Below are 27,643 nucleotides of genomic sequence, written 5' to 3' on the forward strand. Positions count from 1 at the left end.
GTGCTCTGCAAAGCCACGCGATGAAGAGGCTTGCAATCTGGGGTACGAGTCCACCTTCAAAAGCAGGGACATTGTCTAACGCTTCTGACAAGATTTTGGACGTTCTGCGGCTCTGTGCTTAACAGAGACTTGGCTTTGTGGACGAGTGCCCGACGCTGCTATCACGCTGCCCGGCTTTAACCTCCATCGTGCTGATCGTGCCGCCGAGCTAACAAGCTTAATTGATACACTTTTCAGAGGGCCAACATTACAGATAAGATCGTTTTTTTGTTAGTCACTTGAAAGATTCGAGAATTTTGTTAAATACTGGATTTGTTTATTCTTTTGTCTTTCTGCCATTGTCATAAAATTTTAAACACCTAATGAACATTTTGCTTTGCTTGTGGTGAACTAATATACAGGTTTTACTTTTTGAAAAAAAAATTGAATAAATGGAGTTTGCCATGATATTAAAAAAATAATATTCCACTGCCTTTCATTTTCCGTGTTAGCATACAGGTAAGAGCCCATATATATATATTTTCATATGGGCACTTACCTGTATAATAACATAGAAAACGAAAGGCGGTGGACTATGCTTTTTCTCAACGAAGAATGGTGCATGGACGTTACAGAGCTTAGCACACACTGCAGCAATTTTCGCTTGCTACAACAACCTAACTATAAAACATAGGACTGAACTAATTTGAGCAGGCAAGTGTCCAATCCCCCTGCTTCTCCATCATGATTTCTGTCACATAGAGTAAAAGGTCAAGAGCATACTACTGCGCCTTTGTGACGCACTCCTGAGTCCCATGATGTGTGAATGCCAGTTATCCCAGTCGTCAGTCTGGGCTTGATGTGCTATCGGTCGCGTCTTCAATAAATGCAGTTAGAAACATAATGTCGTCCACCTTGCGAATGTATGACTAACGAGCTCAGGGATTAAAAAAAATGGCCGCCGTCCGAGGGAGAACAACGGGTGACATCACGTGAAAACAACCCGTACGATTAATAGATTCAAAAGTACATTCCTTGAATGTAAGGGAACTTGTGGTGTTATTGTGTTCTGTGAAAAGTATATCAGCCATACGAGAGCCTTTTAAGAGAGCATTAAACAGCTGCAGGTCATTCAGAAAGCTGCAGCTCGGGTTCTGACCAGCAAAGTGTCAGAGCAACCATCCATCCATCCATTTTCTGAGCCTCTTTACGACGATTGCGTAAGTGCTGGAGCTAATCCCAGCTGTCATCGGGCAGGAGATAGGGTACACCCTGAACTGGTTGCCAGCCAAATGTAGGGTACACGGAGACAGACAACAGTCGCACTCACAATCACACCGAGTGCATTTTAAGTCTCCGAATAATGCATGCCTGGGACGTGGGAGGAAACCGGTAAGCCCGGCGAAAACCCATGCAGGTACGGGGAGAACATGAAAACTCCACACAGACGGGCCGGGATTTGAACCATGGTCCTCAGAACTATGAGGTCAATGCTCTGCAGCTGTTCCACTGTGCTGCTTGTATCAGCGCATATAACTCCAAATGTAAAGTCCTGAGACTGGCTTCCAGTCACCTTTAGAATAGATTTTAAAGTTATGCTACAGTTCTATATATCACTAAGTGGTTTAGGTCCTTTCGTGCACGTGACGTCACCATTTTTACGGCGCCATATTGCCAGTCAAAAGGCAGTGCGGGAGTCGTTGAACCGGAGCAGATTTTTCACATGCCTGAGACCCTTTGTGCTGTTGGTTGTCACAGTATACGAGACAGTTCTTCAAAGAGATCATTCTATAGCATACCAGCTGAAAAGACCAGAAAAGATTTCGGCAATTAAACGGGATAGTCCAGCCAACAGGTGTGTTCTCATTCATCATCCAAAAAAATACACAAGGCAGAGTTAGACCCACGACTACTCCCTGCCCTATTTTTTTTTTTCCTATCAAAGTTGATGAATGGGAGTTTGTGTAAAACCAGGGGTAATTTATTTAAATATTAGTATTTGTATTGTAAAAATTAGTGGGTCCATCACGATGTGGTATTTATTCCTGATTGAGAACAGATCCAGCAATGAAGTATTTTTGTGTGTCCAGACTTTTATAAGCTTTCTGTGTCAATCTCGACCACTTATTAACCAGATACAGTGAAGAAAAGTATTTGAAGACCCTACTATATTGCAAGTTCTCCCACTTAGAAATCATGGACGGGTCTGAAATTTTCATCGTAGTTGCATACAAAAATAAAGGTACAATTGTGCCTCACTGTTTTGTGAGTGCCACCATGCAGGCTCCCAATAATACGGTGCCCCTTATGTACATGTTAAATACTGAAATTGCACCCACACGTGTGGCTAATATAATGCGCTTTATGGTTGCAAAAATACGGTACTCGAGAAAACCCACGGCAGCAGAACATGCAAACCCCATACAGGTGAGGCCGGATTGAAATCCTGGTCCTCAGAACGACGAGGCAAAGATCGAAGATAAATCCAATGATAAATGACTAGTTGAAAGTGTTAACACCAAAACACATGAACTTGTGGTATATTCACCCAAGCTCCCATTTAGTCCCACTGACCACTGGTGTCAGGTTCACCAATCAGACATTCATTAAACAGAACAAAAAAGGAAGCAAAGACAACAGTTCAAGTCTCGCGAGGAGAGAGGAGAGGAACTGTCTCGTACAATTCACCACTGCACTCTCTGATTATCCTCTCCTCAGCACATCTATTTATTTAGTTTTAAGACGCCCTTATTTACATGGATGATACAAAAAGGAGACGACAAGCAAAACAGTTTGAAACAAAGTGCGTGTGCATGTGTGGTAGATTGCTGAATACATGTGTGGTCATCATTTCTTTAACAGGCAGCAGTTCAAACAGTTCTGATGATTAGATGTTTTTGTTCTTGCTATCTCCTGCTAGGAGGCTGCTACGTTATCTAGGGCAGAGCAAAGTATTTCTTTATTGGAAGCAAATGTATGATAATTATGATCACAATTTTTCCTACATTTCCCCCCGTTTATCCTACATTTGCTACCACGTTTTCGAGAGCAGAGCAAAGAATTCTTCATTGCAGGCAGAGACAGTAACTGAATTGGAGCAGAGCAAACCATTTCTTCATTGCAGGCAGAAACAGTAACTGAATTGGAGCAGAGCAAAGCATTTCTTCATTGCAGTCAGAAGCAGTTACTTAATACTATTTACAATTATTTCTACATTATCCTCCTGTTTATCCTACATTTGCTCAAATCCTTAAATCATCTAATAGATCACCCTTTCGGCTTACAGTGGGAGGAAAATATAGCACTAATTACTTGTAATCTTCTGGATCAGAGAACAGGTCTGGAAGAGAAGTCATAACGTCATCATTGTGGTCAACAATATCACTGTCATTACTCTGTTGTGCCAATAGTGGATATATTTCTGCCAATTTTGAATTTGTCGGTGCAATAGCAGTGGTTATAAGTTGGTTAAGTGATGCCTTTATGCAGGGAATACAACAACATCCACACAATGCAAGAATAGCTGCAAACAGCGATAGAAACTAGGACAGAGAACACCAAATTTTTAGAATTGCCAAACTTTTTTTTTGTTTGTTTTTTTTCCCCCCACCAATCAGACCTGGCTTATGTGTTTACACCAGAGTGCTCCTTCATCTTGTGGTTCAGGGTGCAGAGGCCTTGAATGGCCCTTGTGCGTGATCCATCAGGTGCTGTGATATTTGGAATAAACAACACTGGTCACCGAACAAGTGAGCAGTCTGCACCCTTCTCGGCCGGGAGCATGTCGACCGCTATGCAGTTCTGGAACGTCATGAGTGAGGTTGCAGTTGGTTGTTCCCTTATGGCAATAAAGCCTGCTTCAATATAATTACCTAATTTCTGTACATTGTAATGTATGTAGTTGATTCTGTCAACGTTTTTATTTAGAGTTATCCATAACAAGATGGATTCCCATCCTACAGCAATCTCGTTAACCAATTTATACTCATCTGCAATGCAGTTGGGATGCCATTTGCATCAATGTATGTCAGATCTCCATCTTTCCAAGAGGACCTTCGCCTTTGGTAGAACCCAAGGGGAGGTCCAAAGATGGATGCGGCCAATTGTATATCCTCTGCTTTGGATGGAAACACAGTCACAGATAAGAGCAGTGATACCAGTGTACACGTTCCTGCTGCATTTATCAATGTGTCATACAACTTTTGACCAACACACCACCACAACAAATCGCTGCATGGGAGCAGTGGGGCAGTTTGCAGATGGATATCATGACACCATGTTTTGTTGAGACTTCCCACCTTAAAATATGTCCCTGTAAAGCTAACACAGGAGAAATTAGCCAATGCAACATTAGTAGAAAATACCAGTTTATCATTTACTGCCTTAGTTGTTGGATAAACACTTAGATAATCTAACACTTTTCCATTTCTGTCAAGTGGTGTTCGGAGTTGTTTTAGACATTACCTCCAAGGGTACATTGTGTTGGGATTTCTGTTGGAATTACACTCATTAGTGGCCCAGGGCCCATGCATGTGATGTAACTATAGTAGTTTATAGTTTAGTTAGCTGCATTCTACATTAATAACAACCAGTTTTGTTTCCTTTTTGTAAAAATGATAATCATAATAATGAAAAAATGTTCCTCAGGCTTTTTCGGTTAAAATACTCCCTCCTTAGTATACGTACTCTTTTGGATGGCATTCGGCTTTAAGGTAGCATTAAATTGGCAAATGGTGTGAAGAAAGTGCGGTTTTTCATTTAGCATAAGCCCAAGGATGGAATCCCCAGCAATTAGACTCTGCCAAGGAATTGAAAAAGTGCTGAACTGATTCACTTGGAGGCACACATGGAGTCCTCCTCTCATGCCTCCCACATAGTTGTTTACCAAAGTTATTTGAAATGAGGTTGCGCCTCTTTATCTTATGTGTTGTAGGCATAGTTGACTGAGTATAATTATTGGTTCTGTTGTTATGTATTTTTGTCAGCTTTACAGGTGTCCAAAAGTAGCATATGAACAAAAATATCATTACGGCTGTCAATGTTGCAGCCCAACATTATTTAGCCATTTTGAAGTCATGTCGACCAAGTCACCCCTAAATGAGTCAAGTGTCTTTTAAATCTTCACCAGGCTTCAGGTATTTTCAGATACTATAAATCTGCATCCACCGTATCCCGGTCTTTGCTCACCTTTCCCCTTGGGTGACTCAGCTGAGATGACCTTTTACAGTGTGTAAGGTGTATCCATGTGTTTCTTTCTGCTATTTTGTCCATGTCATTCAGCTCTTGCTCGGTCTATGCCAGTGTTCGGATAAAACTGCATGTACAGTAGATGTTAATTCATAAACAGATATAGGATGAATAGACAAATGGCAGTAATAAGGTTATTAAAACACAGTAACTTGTTACTTTTTTTTTTTTTTTTAAATGGTGTAGTGCAGGGATGTCGAACTCATTTCTCTTGAGGGCTACGTTGTAGTTCGGGTTTCCCTCAGAGGGACATTTCGAGTGAAGGCAGCGTGAGATCGATTCCCGCTCAGTGATGGTGTCGACATCTGCACAGCGACTGGCTGGCAACCAGTTCGGGGTGTAGTCTGCCGCTGCCCGAAGTTAGCTGGGATTGGCTCTAGCTCTCTCTCCGAATAAATGCAGAAGGGTTGCATCAGGAAAGGCATACGGCGTAAAAAAATAAAAAAGACAGTTACTGCCGCACCACCATGACAATGGCACAAAAATGGCTTTACACATCAATGCTGATAAAATTCCCCATTTGTTTCTAGTCCTATCAAATTGACGCATCTGAAATTTCCTAGTGACATGCCATTAGAAAACATTTTTTTTGTTTTTCAAGAGAAGTTAATTGATACACAGAATCCCCCAACTTTTTTTTTGCATTCGTTTTCAATTAATAGCATTGGTATTATCTCTGGATTCTGTGCAAAAAACACAATCTTTTGGACACGTTTTTTGTATGTAGTTATCCAATTTGTTTTTTATTTTATCTATTTTTTTTTTTTTTTTTTTTGGGCGGGACCTTGAGTGGTTCCCACAGGTACCACTCGAACAGAAAAATAATGGGTAGCGTTTTCATCCAACACCCAACAGTAAAATTTAATTGTTTAGTTGCCATTATGACAACAGTTTCACTCCCATGTGTAGCCGTACTACAGCAACCTTGGCAGTGGGAATGAGAACAGCTATCTTACAAGTGGCCAATAAAAACAAATTAGTTTTGTGTGTGTTAAAAATATTCAAAAGCAAAAACTTTCCGACAATGAACAAATGAACTCAAGTACCCCTTTTGCAATTTTTTATGCTGTTTGGGGTTGTTAATAACTCCTGAAAGGGACCCACTTGTGTTTTTTTTTTCCTTCATCATTCGTCTATCTCTCATTGTGTGGAAAATATTGGTAATTTGTATGGTCTCCCAAACAGTGTTTTGAATGGAATGAGACCCTTACGTGCTTGTAATGTATGTATAGTTAGACTAAATCTATCATTGTGTCCAAATTGCCCCTACGTGTGATTGTGAGTCCGGCTGTTTGTCTCCATGTGATCTGCAATTTGCTAGCAACCAGGTCAGGGTGTACCTTGCCTCCTGCCCGTTGACAGCTGGGATAGGCTGCAGCCCTCCCCACGACCCTTGTGAGGATAAGCAGCTACGAAAATGGATGGAGGGATGAATGGATGTGTAGCTTGAGGAAACTGACCATGTTTTGGATGCACATCCCTTGTGGATTATGTCACACACAGATCAAACAAGCCCTACAAAAAAGTTTTTTTTGCATACAAGTTAAATCCATGGATCATATAATGCCTTTGTACCAGGGCTACCATTCCCCCTGTTGAGACCTGAGACTTCCCATGGCTCAAGATTGCCGCCCACTTGAAACAATATTTTTGGTAGAATTTTTTTTATTTTTATTTTATTTTTTTTTTTGATCCGTGCTGACATAATTCCTATTTTGTAATGTAGTACCTTATTTTTTTCACATTTTTAGTTCTGCTGGTAAGCTTTGTTGTTGCATTTTGTTTAACACATCATCTCAAAGTATGTCTTGATTGGATACATGGTCAGCTCATCCCATAAAGGTTTTGGCTGCTGCTTCTTTTGCTGTTTTATCTGTAAATCCATTTCCTAATGATTTTTTTGTCTGTATTTGATGTGTGTACTGCACTTTTACATATGGCTATTTCTTTTGGTAATTTAACTGCTATGAGCAAATTTTGTAGTAGCTCTGCATGTGTCACTGTGTTCCCTGTAGTTGTCGCTATTCCTCTTTTTCCAGTATTTTCTGTGTAGATTGTGATACCACCGTGAGTACAGCAACACCTGGTCTCAGATTGTTTAAGACTGTCCAATAATATATTGTCTGTACAGTTCAGTCGTCCCAATCCAAGTTCTTTTTCTGTCCAATCAGGAACATTTCGTACTACCAAAACAAATTGTCCCAAACTCTCCCACTCCTGTTGTAATGACGTGTGTGTTGGTGTCCATTCCTTGTGTAGTGCATTTAGTTTGTCAGTCAGTCTTGTTCCTGTCACCATGACTGATTTACCATCTGAGTACAGATAATCATGATTTTGTCTGGTGTGGGCTGTGATAAGTTTATCTTATACTACATTGTCACATGCAATGAGTCACTTCCCATGTCATTTTGTGGTTGTTCAATCACGTCTTGAGCTGTTTGCAGCAAGAAATCTCCTGTTCTTGTGGGAGGTTTGTTTGGAATATGTAAGGTGTAATAAAAGAGTGCTGGATTCCTATTTTGTAAGATATTTAACTGTCCTCCCAGTAATTCCTTTTTTTTCTTTTTACTTCTATTTTTCCTGTCAGAGAGGGAATTAAGCGCAGTCCTCGTTTCAGCAAGCCATCTCTTCCCAAAATACGTATGGGACAAATTAAAAAGTTGCATTTTGGGAGCATTAGTTGTGACATTTTTGATGGGGAGATGGCTACTCTCTTCCTGATCTGCAGCCACAATTATTAAATGTTTCGCATAAAGCTCCATAAATTTCTCCTTTCTCTGTCAGAAAGGTGTCAATTTTCTTTTTCTTATTTTGGAGCACTCTTTCTGCGTGTAGTGCTTGATTAACGTATTGTTACAGGCTGCCAGTCAGTTTGTCAACCCAATGTTTTTCAATCCATTGTTTTATAGGATTATTTGAATTCACATGAAGAGCATTATTTTAATTGCCCTTGATACACACTCCCAGGAGTGTGATCTTCAGGAATACCACTGTTTGCTTTAAAACATGCATTTATTCCAATTCTATATTCTTCAAATGGTTCATTGTTGTTTTATTTTGCTCTTCCAATGGCAGAAAAAATTGCTTTTTTTTTTTTTTAAATGTAGCAGAAGTGCGCGATATTAACCCTTGAACTCCCTGCTGCTGTGAGAAAGTGCTTTGCTGTCATCCAAACTTGTTGTACTTCCACACCATTTAAGTGGTAACATTTTCTCAAGTCTTCCGTTCCCTGGACGAATTATGTTACATCAACTTTATGAGATGTGATACCTTTTATGGCCGTTTTCACATCATCTTGAGTCCAGCTTTTTGTTGTTGTTGTTGTTGTTGATTTTTTGGTTTTTTTGTGTGTGTGTGTGTGTGTGTGTGTGTGTGTGTGTTTCTCTTATTTTATCCTGCAGGTTAACTATATATATTTTTTGTGTGTATGTTGAGCTGGCCAGCAAAGTCATATTGTGTTATCCACAAATTTAGATGTTTTGTTTTAGTAGGACATTGGCTTTCTACAAACTTCTAGTCCTTACACATTTTTTTTTCAAATGTTCTGTATCAACTATTTTGCTATTTATCAACTATTTTGCTTTGTTTTTCCCCTGTTGGAGTCAGTGATTCACCTAGGGTGACTATAGTGACTTCCCCCTGAACAGTGTGACAATTACTTTCTGTTTGAGGTAATTCTCAAGCTTCTACCACAAGTGGCGGAGAATTCTTACCTCTGCAGCCTCATACTGTTGTCACTCAATTTCCTGTTCAAATGAGGTAGCGAACCTCCACTCACACTTTTACACATGCACACGTTTCACGGAGCTCACATACAGGACACACCTTGCCCTTTTCTCAGTTTTATAGACTAATTAGTCTATTCGATAGTGACTAGTATTCTCGAGGTTTGGTTCTGCCGCAGTCACCCAGACGCGCATTCACTCATTCCTCATGAGTATGGGAGTTTCCTACTCACCAGAGATGTCTTCACTTCCTTCGGCTTCTCGCCAACCCTCAGACTCCAGGCGCAAAGTCGAGGCCCAGTCCCGGAAAGGGTCTCAAGTGCCGTGGCCACGGTCTTTGCCTGGACGTTGACTCGGCCCCTGGAAACCTCAGGTATCTTGAGATCCGGCTCGAAGGACCAAGTAAATGTCAGGTTCACCAATCAGACATTCATTAAACAGGGCAAAAAAGGAAGCAAAGACACCAGTTCAAGTCTCGCGAGGAGAGAGGAGAGGAACTGTCTCGTACAATTCACCACTGCACTCTCTGATTATCCTTTCCTCAGCACCTCTATATATTTAGTTTTAAGACGCCCCTTATTTACATGGATATTACAAAAAGGAGACGACAGGCAAAAGAGTTTGAAACAAGGTGTACATGTTTGTTCATGTGCGTGTGCATGTGTGGAAGATTGCTGAATACATGTGCGATCATCATTTCTTTAACAGGCAGCAGTTCAAACAGTTCTGATGATTAGATGTTTTTGTTCTTGCTATCTCCTGCTCGGAGGCTGGCACGTTATCTCGGGCAGAGCAAAGCATTTCTTTATTGGAAGCAAATGTATGATAATTATGATCACAATTATTGCTACAACTGGACACCATCATCACTATTACTGAAAAGACTCCACAAGTAGTCCTGGTTATATATCACATGGCAATGCTCGAACCTTTATGTTGTGATTACTTCCATTCTAAGAGGGCATAGTATTGTGTTGATTTTTATTTTTTTTTAAACAAAACCTGAAATTTTCTTTCATCCTGGCACTTAAGTGTTATTCCTTTTTTCCTGTAGGAACCCCTGGTGTTGGAAAAACAACTCTGGGGAAGGAGCTGGCTCAGCGGACAGGGCTTGCCTATGTTAATATCGGTGATCTTGCTCAGGAAGGTAAAAAAATGACTTTGTTCTACAATGTATGGCACTGCACAGAGGATAATTGATGGCTTTTATGACTTTCAATCTGGCAATATATGTAGTTTTTTTTTTTTTTTTTTTTTTTGTCCCAAGTTGAATTATTTTACACTAGTCTATCTCTTGATATTAGACTGCTTTTGAGTAAACTCATTTTTCCTCAGGAGATCTTTATGATGGCTATGATCAAGAGTACCAGTGCCCCATTTTGGATGAAGACAGGGTGGGTCATGCTTGAATTGTCTTCGAAGTTACAGGAGCTCACCAACGCCTACCATTTCTCTTGATGAAATGTTTGACATACAACATTACACTCCACTCATGTTATGTAATAAGGAATTGGTTCTTTTTGGCAATGAAGTCTCACCAGGTCATGAAAATCGAGAAAGGTTGCATGCTTGACTATTTTTTTTAATCGAAAACCTTTTGAATAACATAAAAGCTCTTGGTAGTAGTTCCAAGCAACTTATTATACTGTTAAGTCCAGTTGTGTTTTTTATTATGTTCCCTTTTGACACTAAACAATTAAACCAAGATTATTACTAAATATTGCTTAACAGAACCAACAATTATTCTCAATCATTCAAATTAATGCCCGACTTGTATGAGATTTTTGGATCCTAAACAGGTATTTGGGTGACTAAAAAAAAAAAAAAGCCAATAACTATTGATATATCGGATGAAAACCGATATGAATTAAAAAAAAAAAAAAAGATATACACAGGATAGATATACTGTACTTGAACACAAATTCTTATAACACCCAAAATGTGATTCAAAGCAAAGGAGCTGAACTACTAAATTAAAATAAGGAACTTTAGTGAGTAACTGTCAACATAGAGAGACTAGCTGCATAATTGTCTTATATTACAACATATTTTAGGTAATGTGCGATGTGAGCTGGCTGGGGATGAGATCCTAAGGGATGACAAGTGGAGGAGTTCAAGTATATTTGGGTCTTGTTCAAGAGTGAGTGAAGAATGGAGCGGGAGATCGACAGGTGAATCAGTGCAGCCTCTGCAATGATGTGGATTTTGTATTGGTCCGTTGTGGTGAAGAAGGAAATAAGTCGAAAGGCGAAGCTCTCGATTTACCAGTCGATTTATGTTCCCACCATCACTTATGGTCAGAAGCTGGTGGTCATGACCGAAAGAACCAGATTCCAGATACAAGCAGCTGAAATGAGTTTCATCCACAGGGTGTCTAGCCTCTCCCCAAGAGATGGGGTGAGAAGCTTGGTCATCCGGTATGAGCCCAGTGTCGAGCTGCTGCTCTTCACCATAAGAGGATTCAGATGAGGTGGCTGGGGCATCTGATCCGGATGCCTCCTGGACGCCTCCCTGGTGAGGTTCTTCAGGCACATCCCACTGGAAAGGGACCCCGGCCAGGGATGAACAAAGACATGCTGGAAAGACTGTGTGTCTCAGCTGGACTGAGAATGCCTCAGGATCCTTCAGAAGAGCAGGAAGAAGTGGCTGGGGAAAGGGAAATCTGGGTACCTATGCTGAAGCTACTGCCTCTGCGATCTAACCCAGAAAAGTGGTTGAGGATGGATGGATGGATATTAGGTAATGGTGGACATTGCATCTGTCTTTATGTATTTTACAACTCACAAAACAGTAAAATGCTAATATGCTCTCTCAACTAAAACAAAGACGATGACGAAAGCGGATTCGTCGGCAGAAGAAAAAGCGTCATGCGGAGAGCCTACAATTGAGTGTAAGGACATTGAATCTTGGGACTATGACGGGAAAACCTGGTTGGAGTTGGTTGAGATGATGACAAGTATGGTGGATGGAGTAGGGGTTATTTTAAAGGAAGAGCTATCCAAGAATATCTTGGAGGTGAAAAGACTATCAGCTCAAGTGATGAGGGTGAAACTTGAAATTGAAAGTATTAAGTATAATGTGATTAGCAGGTATGCCCCACAGGTTGGAAGTAACATCGAGTTGCAAGAGAAACTTTGGAAGGAACTAGATGAAGTAGTTCTGAGCATCCCAGACACAGAGAGTTGTGACCATTCCTTTTTGTGGTAATGGATAGGCAGACAGATGAGGTTAGACTGGAATCCCTTGGACCATGATGTTCGCAGAGGACATTATGATCTGCAGTGAAAGCAGAAAAAAAGATTAACCCTTTATTTTTCGCAGTTCATTGGGACCAGAACCACACGGGAAAAGTGAAAAACCGTGAAGAAGTCGGGGATGTATGTTAATATGCGTACCAGAATATTTAAAGTATTTATACCTTGCATATTTGTTCGGAGATGACATTATGATCTGCAATGAAAGCACAAAAGCAGAAAGCAGAAAAGATAATACAGTAATCCTTCGTTTTTCGCGGTTCATTGGGACCAGAACCACCCGGTAAAAGTGGAAAACCATGAAGTAGCAGGGGATATACAGTGAAGAAAATAAGTATTTGAACATCCTGCTATATTACAAGTTATCCTACTTAGAAATCATGGAGGGGTCTGAAATTTTCATCATAGGTGCATGTCCACTGTGAGAGTGATAATCTAAAAATAAAAATCCAGAAATCACAATGTATGATTTTTTTGATGATTTATTTGTGTGATACAGCTGCAAATAAGTATTTGAACACCTGAGAAAACCAAGGTTAATATTTGGTACGTTAGCCTTTGTTTGCAATTACAGAAGTCAAATGTTTTCTGTAGTTGTTCACCAGGTTTGCACACGCTGTAGGAGGGATTTTGGCCCACTCCTCCACACAGATCTTCTCTAGATCAGCAGGTTTTTGGGCTGTCGCTGAGAAACAGAGTTTCAGCTCCCTCCAAAGATTTTCTATTGGGTTTAGGTCTGGAGACAGGCTAGGCCACACCAGAACCTTGATATGCTTTTTTCGGAGCCAGTCCTTGGTTTTCCTGGCTGTGTGCTTCAGGTCATTGTCATGTTGAAAGACCCAGCTACGATCCATCTTCAATGCTCTAACTGAGGGAAAGACGTTGTTCCCCATAAGATCACAATACATGGCCGCGGTCATCCTCTCCTTAATACAGTGCAGTCGTCCTGTCCCATGTGCAGAAAAACACCCTCAAAGCATGATGCTGCCACCCCCCATGCTTCACATTAGGGATGGTATTCTTGGGATAGGATCATCATTCGTCTTCCTCCAAACACAGTTAGTGGAATTATGACCAAAAAGTTCATTTTGGTCTCATCTGACCACAAAACTCAATAACTGAACTCAACACAAAACAATGACTCATCCAAATGGTCATTGACAAACTTAAGACGGGCCTTGACATGTGCTGGTTCAAGCAGGGGAACCATGCATGATTTCAAACCATGATGTCTTAGTGTATTACCAACAGTCACCTCGGAAACGGTGGTCCCAGCTCTTTTCAGGTCATTGACCAAGTCCTGTCGTGTAGTTCTGGGCTGATTCCTGACCTTTCTAAGGATCATTGAGTCCCCACGAGGTGATATCTTGCATGGGGCTCCATTCCGATTGAGATTGACCATCGTGTTTAGCTTTTTTCCATTTTCTAATGATTGCTCCAACAGTGGACCTTTTTTCACCAAGCTGCTTGGCAATTTCTCCGTCGCCCTTTACAGCCATGTGGAGTTGTACAATTTTGTCTCTGTTGTCTTTGGACAGCTCTTTGGTCTTGGCCATGTTACAAGTTTGAGTCTTACTAATTGTATGGGGTGGACAGGTGTCTTTATGCAGCTAACGACCGCACACAGGTGCATCTGAATCAGGATAATACATGGAGTGGAGGTGGACTTTTAAAGGCGGACTAACAGAATTCTAGCTGATAGACATAATGAAATATTTTTTTGCAGCTGTATCACATAAATAAATCATTAAATAATCATACATTGTGATTTCTAGAATTCTGTGTTTGACCTGTCCTAACAGCATTCTTCTTCTTTTCCTTTCGGCTTGTCCCGTTAGGGGTCGCCACAGCGTGTCATCTTTTTCCATCTTAACCTATCTATCGCATCTTCCTCTCTAACCCCAACTGCCCTCTGACTGTCTTTCCTCACCACATCCATAAACCTTCTCTTTGGTATTATTACATTTGGTTACTGATAGAAGTTTTCTTTTTTATTTCTTTACCCGTTTAATGCATACATCAAATCAGTGTCCTTTCATTGAAATTCGCTGTCATCTATCCATTCATTCTCGGCACCACTTAGCCGGTTCAGGGTCACAGAGTGCTGGAGCCTTTCTCAACGGACTTTGGGTCCAAAGAATGACAACACACTGAACTGGTCGCAGCCCAGATTTAGACATGAAGAATCATTCACATTCACATGGTCACTGAGTGGGAATGAACCCACACTTCCTGCAATAAAGTCAGGTGAATGTACCACTATATCGTCAGTGGCTCAAAATGTTTTATTTTGAACTCAAAATAGGCCATTTACATAAATTGTAGAGAACTGAACCGTCTCTCTTGGACGTGGGGAATATGGTCGCTATCACTGACATTATAAACTGTTTCATAGTCCTTGAACACTGGCAGCGAGAGCCATTCCACAGATCCACTGTCCACACAGATGTTATTCTGATTACTCTGCGGCAGACTAACATGGGGCCTGAAGTTCCGCCTGTTTGCTCGAAATCACAGTAGTTGACGAGACCAGAAAAAAACTACCGCCTGTTCTCGTATTAATAATTCGCGGTACTATTACTCTGTTACAATGATCTTATGTCACTGACTACTTTTAATTGCTGAATTATTTCTATTTCACTAATGACATTCGGGCCCAGTCATTAAGTAGAGATGAAAGTGGACTCTCGTGAAAATTCCTGAAAATGCAAATGCGACCACTGAAGGTGTGAAGTCCTTCTCAGGGGGTCCGATGGCATGGCCCGATGTGAAATTAAAAAAAAGAAAAAAAATGGATAGCTGTGGTGCATTCTGGTGATATCTGTGAACAAAATTCAGACAAAAATTGAAAGTAAAATTTTCAAGTCCTAACCAAAAATAAATTGGGCAGAAGTTCCCCAAGGGCCAAGCCCAGATTGTTTTGGTCCCCATCCCTCTATCACAGGATAGCACAAAATCACATTTGTCATTAAAATATACTTAAAATATGGCAGCTTATCTAGCTATTAATGAATTAAGTGAACTATTCAGTAAAAAGACTTCTAAAATGGTCCTTTTCCCCACATTATACATATTGTAGTATAGATATAGAAGATACACGAAAATATATCCTAGAATTTCTACACCATACAGCAAAACACATTAAAGAAGTTGATCTGTAGTAATTACTATTAACGTTTAAGTCTCAAACTTGTCGCGTTGTACTGATACGCTCGCAGATAAAGCTGTGGGTGTTATTAGGGATGGCCTTACTGGATTAATATAACATAACTGTAAATTAAAAAACTCAAGATTCGCTTTAATATGTGCTGGTTTAAGATGCGCAACCTTGTGCCATGCATGATTTCAAACCATCACGTCTTCGTGTATTACCAACAGTTACCTTGGAAATGGTGGTCCCAGCTCTTTTCGGGTCATTGACGAAGTCCTGGCTGGATTCCTCACCTTTCTAAGGATCAAAGAGACCCCACGAGGTGATATCTTGCATGGGGCTCAACTGCGATTGAGATTGACAGTCATGTTTAGCTTCTTCCATTTTTTAATGATTGGTCCAACAGTGGACCTTTTTTTCATCAAGCTGCTTGGCAATTTCTCCGTAGCCCTTTCCAGCTGTGTTGGATTGTACAATTTTGTCTCTGGTGTCTTTCGACAGCTCTTTGGTTTTTTGCCATGTTACAAGTTTGAGTCTTACTGATTGTATGGGGTGGACAGGTGTCTTTATGCAGCTAATGACCTCACACAGGTGCATCTGATTCAGGATAATACATGGAGTGGAGGTGGACTTTTAAAGGTGGACTAACAGGGCTTTGATGGTCAGAACTCTAGCTGATAGACAGGTGGTCAAATGCTTATTTGCAGTTCTTTCACACAAATCATTAAAGAAATCATGCATTGTGATTTCTGGATTTTTCTTGTACCTTTATTTTTATATGCACCTACAATGAAAATTTCAGACCTCTCCATGATTTCTAATTGGGAGTGCTTGCAATACAGCAGGGTGTTCAAATACTTATTTTCTTCACTGTAGTTATGTGGAGAGGTATTTAAAAAAAGTATTAGTTGGGGGGGACTCATTTGTCTCACAGTTTATAGCATATGTAACGTGAAGTGATGAATACTACATTTAGTTTCAATAACAATGCCTATTTTAAAATATATATTTTGTCAGTGGCACTTTAAAGAGTAACATGCTATTCATGCGGTGCAGGTGGAGATGCACCTGTGTCAAGTTGGAGGCCAGAACAAAAAACAAAGAAATGAGTCAAATTTAGCTTGAATTTTAAATTTGTACACCATGTACTTGAGCGTTGTAGATGAGTTTTTCTGAATGAAGATTTTTTTGTTTGCCTTATTGTACTCTTACCTTTTTCCTCCTCTTCTTTCTTCGTTCCACTGCACTTCCCTCCTCCTCTTCTAGTAGTGGTCCCCCCGCAGGTTGTGGGGCCTGCTGTTTTAGTCCCTCCCTGGTTTGGGGTGGGGGGTCCATCTCCCATAATTGGGTGCTTGGGGGGGGTCGTCCCGGGCTCGGCACTGGAGGTTCCTGATTGGCAGGAGCCTTGGCTCATAATCACTCACCTAGTGCACAGTCACACTTTTCACTGTACATATTTTTTTCACTCATCACATCTGACAGGGTTCATACGGGCCCCTAAAAGTTCCTAAAAACCCTAAATTTCTGAGGGTCCGTTTAGGGGCCCCTAAAAGTCCTAAAAATTCACCGAAAACTGGTCAAGCCCTTAAAAAAGCCTTAAATTAAAAAAAATCAAAGGAAGGACCTCTACCGCCAAACTTCTCCTTTTATTTAAAAAAAAATTTGAGATCCGTCTGGCGTCCAAAACAGCCGGAATTGCCAGGGGAAGTCACTTTGCGTTCACAACTTTTTTCTTATATTCGCAATCTTGTCGTTGATATTCCATTGTTTGTTTTTGTGAGTAGGCATTTCACTTCGTCTTCGCAGCGTAGTTGTTTGATCGATCCAATAAGAATACTTGTATCATGGGGAAGTGCATTTTTCAAGATGCTTGGGTTGAAAGTAAAGAGTTTGGGAGCTGGGTTCGTCGAGGTCCAAAAGATCGGCACATGTTCTACTGTCATCTGTGCAAACAGAGTTATCATCTTGGAAAGATGGGCATCAAAGCACTGGAGTCGCACCAGAAAAACAGGAGACGCTGATTTGGTGAAGACTGTCTCATCTTCCGTTAGTATGAATCTATTTCTGTCAAAATATTAAGATAGGGAAGCATCAACTTCAGGCAGTAGTTAGAATCAACCAAGCACCAGTACTGGCAGTGTATGCGCACATACAGTTGTCCTTTCATCAACTTCAACCACCCAGAAGTCAGGCTCTGTGAACACGAAAACAGACTCGTTAAAGGCAGAGATCGTATGGACTTTAAAAGTGATCTGCAGCCATTACAGTTACAAATCTTGTGAAAATAATTCAAAAGTGTTTGCAGTGATGTTTCCAGACAGTGACATTGCTAAAAACTTCCACTGTGGGGAAAGGAAGACTTCGTACCTGACTACATTTGGCATCCTTGCCCACTTTTCATCTCTACTGAGGCAGAAAGTGAAGGCTGAATCAGTCTATGTCCTCCTATTTGATGAGTATAAACATAAGATGCAAGAGAAGCAGCTGGACATTCATGTGCGATTGTGGATGGATGACCAGGTCGGTTGTTACCTCACCTCTGAATTCCTGGGACATTCAGCAGCAACTGATCTTCAGGAGCGTCTGGACCCTATTGTGTGTGACTTCGGTCACCAAAAGCTGCTCATCTCTCGATGGATGTTAATTGGAAGCTGTACAAATCCATTCAAAAAGAAATACAAAAGATGACCACCCGCCGCATGCTGCAGACTGGAAGCTGCGGTTTACACATCCTCCATAATGCATTTCAAATCGGTTGCAAGGCAGCTGGATGGGGGGTTGGAAGATTTTCTGTCCAGCCTCTACAACTTGTTTCGCGATGCACCTGATTACAAGATTATTGCGAGGCAGCGAAGAAGGTGAACTGCACAGCCAGCAGCACAGGACCCCATCTTTGCTGCCAAGCTGGTGGAACCATTCCTGAAATTGTACCAGACTGACAAGCCTAATCATTCCATCATCGTAAAAACTGTGCCAAAGAAATGTGAGCGTTCGTCTAAAGAATCCCATACCGGATCGGTCGTGACCCGGGTTAACAACGCCCGCCCCCTGCACTGCTAACCTGCAGGGCATCGGTGGAAATTCAGCTACTGTGGGTCGAAGACAAAGAAGAGGAGGAAACCGGATCCATCGTCAGAAGAAAAAGAGGAATGCACAGAGCCTACAACTTAGTGTAGGGACTTTGAATGTTGGGACGATGACAGGAAAAGCTCAGGAGTTGGTTGACATGATGATTAGGAGAAAGGTTGATATTCTGTGCATCCAAGAGAGCAGGTTGAAAGGTAGTAAGGCTAGAAGTTTGGGAGCAGGGTTTAAATTATTCTACCACGAGAAATGCAGGAGGGGTTATTTTAAAGGAAGAGCTGGCTAAGAATGTCTTGGAGGTGAAAAGAGTATCAGATCGAGTGATGAGACTAAAATTTGAAATTGAGGGTGCTATGTATAATGTGGTTAGTGGCTATGCACCACAGGTAGGATGTGACCTAGAGTTGAAAGAGAAATTCTGGAAGGAACTAGATGAAGTAGTTCTGAGCATCCCAGACAGCGAGAGAGTTGTGATTGGTGCAGATTGTAATGGACATATTGGTAAAGGAAACAGGGGCGATGAAGAAGTGATGGGTAAGTACGGCATCCAGAAAAGGAACTTTGAGGGACAGAGGGTGGTGGACTTCGCAAAAAGGATGGAGATGGTTGTAGTGAACACTTATTTCCAGAAGAGGGAGGAACATAGAGTGACCTACAAGAGCGGAGTCACGCAGGTGGATTATATTTTGTGCAGACGATGTAATCTGAAGGAGGTTACTGACTGTAAAGTAGTGGAAGGGGAGAGTGTAGCTCGACAGCATAGGATGGTAGTGTGTAGGATGACTCTGGTGGTGGGTAGGAAGATTAAGAAGACAAAGGTAGAGCAGAGAACCATATGGTGGAAGCTGAGAAAGGAAGAATGTTGTGCGGCCTTTCGGAAAGAGATAAGACAGGCTCTCGATGGACAGCAGAAGCTCCCGGAAGACTTGACAACGACAGCCAAGGTAATCAGAGAGACAGCCAGGAGAGTACTTGGTGGGTCTTTTGGTAGGAAAGGGGAGAAGGAGACTTGGTGGTGGAACCCCAATATACAGGGACTCATACAAGGAAAGAGATTTGCGAAGAAGAACTGGGATACTGAGAGGACTGAGGAGAGGCAAAAGGAGTACATCGAGATGAGACGTAGGGGAAAGGTAGAGGTGGCAAAGGCTAAACAAGAGGCATATTAAGACATGTACACCAGGTTGGACACGAAAGAAGGAGAAAAGGATCTCTACAGGTTGGCCAGACAGAGGGATAGAGATGGGAAGGATGTGCAGCAGGTAAGGGTGATTAAGGATGGAGATGGAAATGTGTTGAGGAATAAAGTTGATGAGCCACACAATGAAGTTATGGGAAAAAGTAGTGGAGGCTAGACTCAGGACAGAAATAAGTATCTGCGAGCAACAGTATGGTTTCATGCCTCGAAAGAGTACAACAGATTCATTATTTGCCTTGAGGATGCTAGTGGAAAAGTACAGAGAAGGTCAGAAGAAGCTACATTGTGTCTTTGTGGATTTAGAGAAAGCCTATGACAGAGTACCAAGAGAGGAACTGTGGTACTGCATGCGTAAGTCTGGTGTGGCAGAGAAGTATGTTAAAATAGTACAGGGCATGTATGATGCAGCAGAACAATGCTGAGGTGTGACTTAGGTGTGACAGAGGAATTTAAGTTGGAGGTGGGACTGCATCAGGGATCAGCTCTGAGCCCCTTCGTGTTTGCAGTGGTAATGGAGAGGCTGACAGATGAGGTTAGACTGGAATCCCCTTGGAGCATGATGTTCACAGATGATATTGTGATATGCAGTGAAAGCAGGGAGCATGCAGAGGAACAATTAGAAAGATGGAGACATGCACTGGAAAGGAGAGGAATGAAGATTAGCCGAAGTAAAACAGAATATATATGCGTGAATGAGAAAAGTGGAGGGGGAAGAGTGAGGCAGGGAGAAGAGATAGCGAGGGTGGAGGACTTCAAATATTTCGGGTCAACAATCCAGAGCAACGGTGGGTTTGGTAAGGAAATGAAGAAACGGGTCCAAGCAGGTTGGAACAGTTGGCGAAAGGTGTCTGGTGTGTTATGTGACAGTAGAGTCTCTGCTAGGATGAAGGGCAAAGTTTACAAAACAGTGGTGAGGCCGGCCATGATGTACGGGTTAGAGACGGTGGCACTGAAGAAACAACACGAAGCAGAACTGGAGGTGGCAGAAATGAAGATGTTGAAGTTCTCGCTCGGAGAGAGCAGGTTGGATAGGATTAGAAATGAGCTCATTAGAGGGACAGCCAAGGTTTGAGAGAGCAGACTTCGATGGTTTGGACATATTCAGAGGCGAGAGAGTGAGTATATTGGTGTTAGGGTGCTGAGGATGGAGCTGCCAGGCAAAAGGGCGAGAGGAAGACCAAAGAGATGGTTTATAGATGTGGTAAGGGAAGACGTGAGGGCAGTTGGGGTTAGAGAGGAAGATGCAGGAGATAGGCTAAGATGGCGAAAAATGACACGCTGTGGCGACCCCTAACGGGACAAGCCGAAAGGAAAAGAAGAAGAAGAATCAAGACTCTGATGGAAAAGTTCATCAAGCCTGAAGTCCTTAAAAAAAAAAAAGGCAGCCTCCCTCACCGGTTTTGTCAAGATTATTGTGGGTGACAAGTAACACTGGGATGATTTATCAAAAGTTGGGATAGGCTTTGCTGCTGATAGACTGCTTCTGAAATCTGGCATTGCAACTGACTGTGTAAAGCTGGAATTTAGGATAACCTGCCAAACTTTCCTGGTAAAGATAATGGAAAAGTTGCTGGAGAAGGCCCCCATCATATACAGTTTAGTCCGCCTACTAAGCTGGATGGACCCTCGGCAGATTGTCATGAAAAATGAGAAGGAGAACAACAACGAAAAACTCCCAAAAACTTTGAACATCATGGTGGATTACAGAAGGGTGGAGGAAAGCAATTGCGACAGGATTCTGGTCCAGTATTCCAGACTGATTGAAAAGATCCAAGAAGATGAGGAGATATGGGTCGCTTTCTCTGATTTCAATATCTCTCAGGACAGGCTGGACACTCTCTTCCACACCACATCAGCAGGAAAGCCAGCAGTTCCAAGAGCTATGGGTCATCATAAAGCAGCTGCTGCTCCTGTCCCATGGACAGGCTTCTGTGGAAAGAGGCTTCTCCATAAACAAGGAGGTCAATGAGGATAACCTAAGCAAGGAGTCACTGATTGCTTGGAGGCAAATAGTGGAGGTGGTCCAGCAATATGGAGGGCCTGACATGGTGCCTATAACAAAGGACCTGTTGGTCGCTGCATCTTCTGCCAGAAGTAGTTACGTCCACGTTACGACAAACGGTGGTGGAAGAGTAATGGAGGCTAGACTCAGAAGTAAGTATCTGCGAGCAACAGTATGATTTCATGCCTAGAAAGAGTACCAAAGATGCATTATTAGTGAAAAAGTACAGCGAAGGTCAGAGGGAGTTGTGTCTTTGTGGATCTGGAGAAAGCCTATGAGTACCAAGCCAGAGTACCAAGAGATGAACAGTGGTGAGGTGTGCTGTAGGTGTGACAAAAGAATTTAAGGTGAAGGTGGGACTGCATCAGGGATCAGCTCTGAGCCGCTTCCGTATTGCTGTGGCAATGGATAGGCTGACAGATGAGGTTAGACTGGAATCCCCCTGGACCATGATGTTTGCAGATGATATCTTGACATGCAGTGAGCGCAGGGAGCAGGTGGAGGAAGAATTAGAAAGATGGAGGCATGCACTGTAACGAACAGGAATGAAGATTAGCCGAAATAAAATGGAATATATGTGCATAAATCAGAGGGGTCGAGGGGGATGAGTGAGGCGAGAGCGAGAATAGAGAGCGAGGGTGGACAACTTCAAATACTTGGGGTTAACAATCCAGAACAATGGTGAGTGTGGTAAGAAAAGCAGGTTGGAACAGCTGGCAGAAGATGTCTGCTGTGTTAAGTGACAAGAGTCTCTGCTAGGATGAAGGGCAAAGTTTCTAAAACAGTTATGAGGCTGGCCATGATGTACAGGTTAGAGACGGTGGCACTCAAGAGACAACAGGAAGCAGAGCTGGAGGTGGCAGAAATGATATTGAGGATCTCGCTAGGAGTGAGCAGGTTGATCGGATTAGAAATGAGCTCATTAGAGGGACAGCCAAAGATGGTTGTTTTGGAGATAAGGTTCTAGAGAGCAGACTCCGATGGTTTGGACATGCCCAGAGGCGAGAGATTGAGGATACTGGTAGAAGGGTGCTGAGGATGGAGCTGCCAGGCAAAACAGCGAGAGGAAGACCAAAGAGAAGTTTGATGGATGTTGTGAGGGAAGACATGAGGGCAGTTGGTGTTAGAGAGGAATATGCAGGAGATGGGCTTAGATGGAAAATGATGACACACTAACGGGACAAGCCGAAAGGAAAAGAAGAAGAAGAGTCTCCTCCGTACACGGTAGCGTATTGCTGCCATATGTTGTTCTTTACTTTTCGGCTTGGCCCGTTAGATGAACACTCATATTTGTTTGGCACAGATTTACGCGTTAACATCCGTAAACCTCTCTGTGACAGACAGTTTATTTTTTTTTTAAATACGCATTGTTGTCAAATGAGTCAGCTTGGCGTTTTAAATACCTATTGAGAAGAATAATTCCTACCTCAAATTAAATTATCGCTACACAGGTTGTGTGTATTTCGTTGCGCACCATCCATCCCATTTAATTGCCGAAATCCCTCGAGCTTTTCTGTTCTTTTCAGATGGTATTCTATAGAATGATATCTTTGAAGAACTCTTATTGTCTATTGTGACAACCAACACCACAACAGGTCTCGGGCTATCTGAAAAATTACTCCGCTTCAACGACTCCCGCACTGCCGAGCAGCTTTGTTTGACTGGCAATATGTCGTTGTAAAAATGGTGACGTCACGTATACGATTTTTATAGGTCCTAAAAGTGAGCGAGGCTGTTTGTTTTTCCAGTATAGGTACAATATTTAGATTATTTCACCCTGTAAATTTTGGTGAGATATTAATGGCTAGATATTTGATATTCCCGGTTGGGAATATAACATGGCACACACCTTCCAAAAACTCAACTTTCATCTCGTCAGTTCATCTTATATTCTCCCAAAATTCTTGGTAAGCATTCAGATATTTTTTTTTCCAAAGTAAGACAAGCCTTTGTTCTTTTTGGTCTGCAGTGGTTTTTACATTGGAATGCTGCTATGCTTGGCATTTTTACCCAGTCACTTCCTTAATGTTATGTTATGAACACTGACCTTAATTTACGCATGGGAAGCCTGCAGTTCTCTAAAAGTTGTCCTGAGTTCCTTTGCGGTCTCCTGAATGAGTCATTGCTCTTCTCTTGGGGTAATCTTTGTCGGCCTGCCATTACTGGGAAGGCGCACTACTGTTCCATCTTTTCTCTACTTGAGGATCATGGCTTTGCCAAATGTTCACCGGAATCCTAAAGCTTTAGAAATGGATTTTGTAACCCTTTACAGACTTGACTATGTCTTGACTTTTGTAGAATTCCTTTGGATTATTTTATCCCATTTTGTCAGGACAGATTTAGTTTAAGGGAATTCTTCATTGAATAGGTCTGGAGCAACATTCCCTCTCACATTTTGTGTGCTCCCTTTGACAACTGTGAGCAATATCAGACGTGTTCACTGTGGACAGGTCATTGTCATCCATTGAAATTACATGTCTCATCAAAAGATTCAGATTTCAGCATTTACATTCCCATCAAAACACTTTTAAAAAATTTAGTTTTTGCAAACTCATAATGAAAATGTCAACAATCTTAGGTTCTTTTAACTACACATAAAATACACTGCTCACCAAACCAAGCCAATTATGAAGTATCAATTTGAAAGGCCAGTTCCAACTTTTTCATCATTTTTTTTTAACAATGATTTCCCCATCTCTTTTTCTTGGTGTAAAACTGAATTATTGCTTGCACAATCTCTTGAAATGCATGCTGACAGCTGAATGATGCGCTCAAACAGTTTTAAGGTTAACGTTATGTTGTCCCTTATATTTAAAATCCAGAATTAGCTCTTTGTGCACTGTGTACTCTGTGGTTTCATCCTTGAAAAGAAATTTAACCTTACATATGGTCTCATCATGCACATTCTACTTTGGTTTCATAACACATTTGTTAGACCGGACCTTTCTCACTCGAAAAAGGGAATCTCATCATTTTCACGTTTTTTTTTCTGTCATTCACGTACTGACAGTAATGGGATCTTAAAATAACAGAATTTCTTTTTTTTTACTTTCGGCATGATTATCGAGAGTAAACAAGCAGCATGTCTAGCTCATCTTCGCTCCATGTTGCCTAGACCCCTTTGCAATAAAGCACCAGTGGTGGGCGCGCATGGGGATGCTGTCATTGTAAACCCCATTGATGGGCTGCATGAGTACTGTAACATCTGTAATTATGATTGTTCCCCTTTAAGAGCAGAAGGGGCTGGCATAAGGTAAACTAGGTGGGAGAGTCTGAGCAGAAGCTTGTTGTTTTGAGAGTTTGGTGTGATGGCAAAATGTTCAATAAAAAGCGACTAAAAAAAACCTAGTGGTGACTCCTACAGTACGTATGTGAATTGTGGCATTGGATGTACCAACCAGTCATCCCTCACTGAATCACTTTGCAAAATCCCACAAAGTGAATAGTACTTTCGTATACTGTCAATCCAGGTTGTATTTTTTTTTTCACAACGCAGATTGTCTGTGCACAGATATCACATAAGCAGTGCGACATTGCGCACACACGCAGCTTAGAGGGAACATTGGTCCAGAGGTAAACAGGCTTGGTTGTGGTCAATGAAAATTAACCAAAAAATGTAATTACCTACAATTAATTGATTATTTAACAAGGGGGAATAAATTTTTCACATAGGGCCAGTGAACTTTGAAGTTTTTCTTTTCCTTAGTAAATTAAATAATTTAAAAATTATATATTTGTATGATAGGGCGGCATGGTGGCGCAGCTGTAAAGCATTGGCCTGACAGTTCTGAGGACCCGGGTTCAATTCTGGAAGGACCGGTGTGTTTACTGTGTTTAGAAACGTTAGCAGCAGACAGCGTGAAGCCAAATAAATTGATGCTCCACTTAAGACATTACACCATGGGGCAGGGCGCACGTAGCAAATTGCTTCGTTTTTTTATTCTTTTTTTGTAAATTAAATTGTTTTGTACATTGTGCACCAAAGTTAATGTTGCTGAACTGAATTTGAAGTTGATTGATTTTATTGAATTGTATGTTTCACTATCAAACTGTACAATAATTCAGTCAAAAATGTTTACAGTTTAAACAAGGATTTTTTTAAGACAAATTAATGCGCGTAAAATCTTTTCTGTTAAAGACTAAAAAAACAATGTTAATAAAGTTATTCTTTGTAAGATTAACTATTTCTAATTTATTTTATTGTTTTTTAATGTTAATAGGGATACAATGTCAAGCAGAGCTGTACTTATAACAATTTGATAGATAAATGATATTTATAGTCGTGACCGAGAGTGGAGGGGCGCGAATTGCTTTCTTCTTGCTGGGGGGGCGTAACAGAAAATAATTGAGAAGCACTTATTTATGTATTCAAATGTTTAACTGTTACAGTTCTGTGATCCTCCAGGTGGTGGATGAGCTCGATGAGAAGATGTCACGTGGAGGTGTGATTGTAGACTATCATGGCTGTGACCTCTTCCCTGAACGCTGGTTTCACATTGTCTTTGTCCTCCAAACAGACAATACTCAGTTATACACACGGCTAGAAAGCAGGTACCTATTATTCACGCCTCTGTGAACATTCACATCGTAACAGCCAAATACATTACCACAAAAAGTCTTTCCAGAGTTGCTTTGTAAATTAAATGAACATTTCATCCAAGAAATGTAAAATTATGGAATAATAAAATTATGTAATCCACCATTGTGCACTGCCATATTCTTCAATTAATCAAGAGCACTTCAGAGAGGTAGTGAGTTCTCCTGGGATGGCTGAGCTTCACTTTATTGAGAATTATACACAGGGAAGACAATATCTTAGTTTATCATCACTGTCGTGATGGTTTTGCACACAAAACATCCCTTAAGCTCTTACCAAGTATTCAAAAAAGGTTTTTGCTCACTGTGGAGTTCTCCATTAGGACTGCACAATTCTTCTTCTTCTTCTTTTTCTATCGGCTTGTCCCGTTAGGGGTCGCCACAGCGTGTCATCTTTTTCCATTTAGGCCTATCTCGTGCATCCTCCTCTCTAACACCCACTGTCCTTATGTCCTCCCTCATGACATCCATCAACTTTTTGTTTGGTCTTCCTCTCGCTCTGTTGCCTGGGAGCTCCATCCTTAGCTCCCTTCTACCAACATACTCACTCTCTCGCCTCTGAACATGTCCAAACCATCGAAGTCTGTTCTCTCTCACCTTGTCTCCAAAACATCCAACTGTGGTTGTCCTTCTAATGAGCTCATTTCTAATCCTATCCAACGTGTTCACACCAAGCGTAAACCTCAGTATTTTCATTTCTGCTACTTCAAGTTCTGCTTCCTGTTGTTTCTTCAGGGCCACCGTCTCTAATCCGTTCATCATGACCGGCCTCACCACTGTTTTATAAACTTTGCCCTTCATCCAGGCGGATACTCTTCTGTCACATAGAACACCAGACACCTTCCGTCAACTTTTCCACCCCACCTGGACCCGTTGCTTCACTTCCTTACCACACTCTCCATTGCTCTTTATTGTTGACCCCAAGTATTTGAAGTCGTCCACCTTCACTATCTCTTCTCCGTGGAGCATCACTCTTCCTGCTCCGCCCCTCTCATTCACGCACATATATTTTGTTTTACTACGGGTAATCTTCATTCCTTTCCTTTCCAGTGCGTACCTCCATCTTTCTAACTGTTCCTCCGCCTGTTTCCTGCTTTCACTGCAGATCACAATATCTGCGAACATCATGGTCTGTGGGGAATCCAGTCTATCCATCACTCCCACAAACAGGATGGGGCTCAGCGCGGAACCTTGATGCAGTCCCACCTCTACCTTAAATTCTTCTGACTCACCAACGGCACAGCTCACCGCTGTTCTTCTACCCTCATACATGTCCTGTACTATTCTAACATATTTCTCCGCCACACTAGACTTGCGCATGTAGTACCATAGTTCCTCTCTTGGTACTCTGTCATAGGCTTTCGCTAGTTCTACAAAGATACAATGTAGCTCCTTCTGACCTTCTCT

At 41.6% G+C, this 27,643-nt stretch overlaps 1 protein-coding gene across 4 annotated transcripts in view; it reads left to right on the forward strand.

The window, feature by feature from the left end:
• ak6 (adenylate kinase 6) overlaps nucleotides 1-27,643 on the forward strand; it is a 39,659-nt gene that overhangs the window by 1,560 nt on the left and 10,456 nt on the right. Inside the window, exons 3-6 of one of the 4 annotated variants that reach the window (XM_061816113.1) lie at nucleotides 10,006-10,098; nucleotides 10,287-10,345; nucleotides 26,046-26,082; nucleotides 26,158-26,191. In XM_061816113.1, coding sequence (XP_061672097.1) covers nucleotides 10,006-10,098; nucleotides 10,287-10,345; nucleotides 26,046-26,082; nucleotides 26,158-26,191 — 223 coding nt within the window. Of the gene's footprint in view, nucleotides 1-10,005; nucleotides 10,099-10,286; nucleotides 10,346-26,045; nucleotides 26,192-27,643 lie in introns of all 4 variants that reach the window. The other 3 variants (XM_061816114.1, XM_061816111.1, XM_061816112.1) reach the window with 3 other exon arrangements.

The sequence above is a fragment of the Syngnathoides biaculeatus genome, chromosome 4 (genome assembly GCF_019802595.1).
Source record: "Syngnathoides biaculeatus isolate LvHL_M chromosome 4, ASM1980259v1, whole genome shotgun sequence".
Classification (NCBI taxonomy): Eukaryota; Metazoa; Chordata; class Actinopteri; order Syngnathiformes; family Syngnathidae; genus Syngnathoides; species Syngnathoides biaculeatus.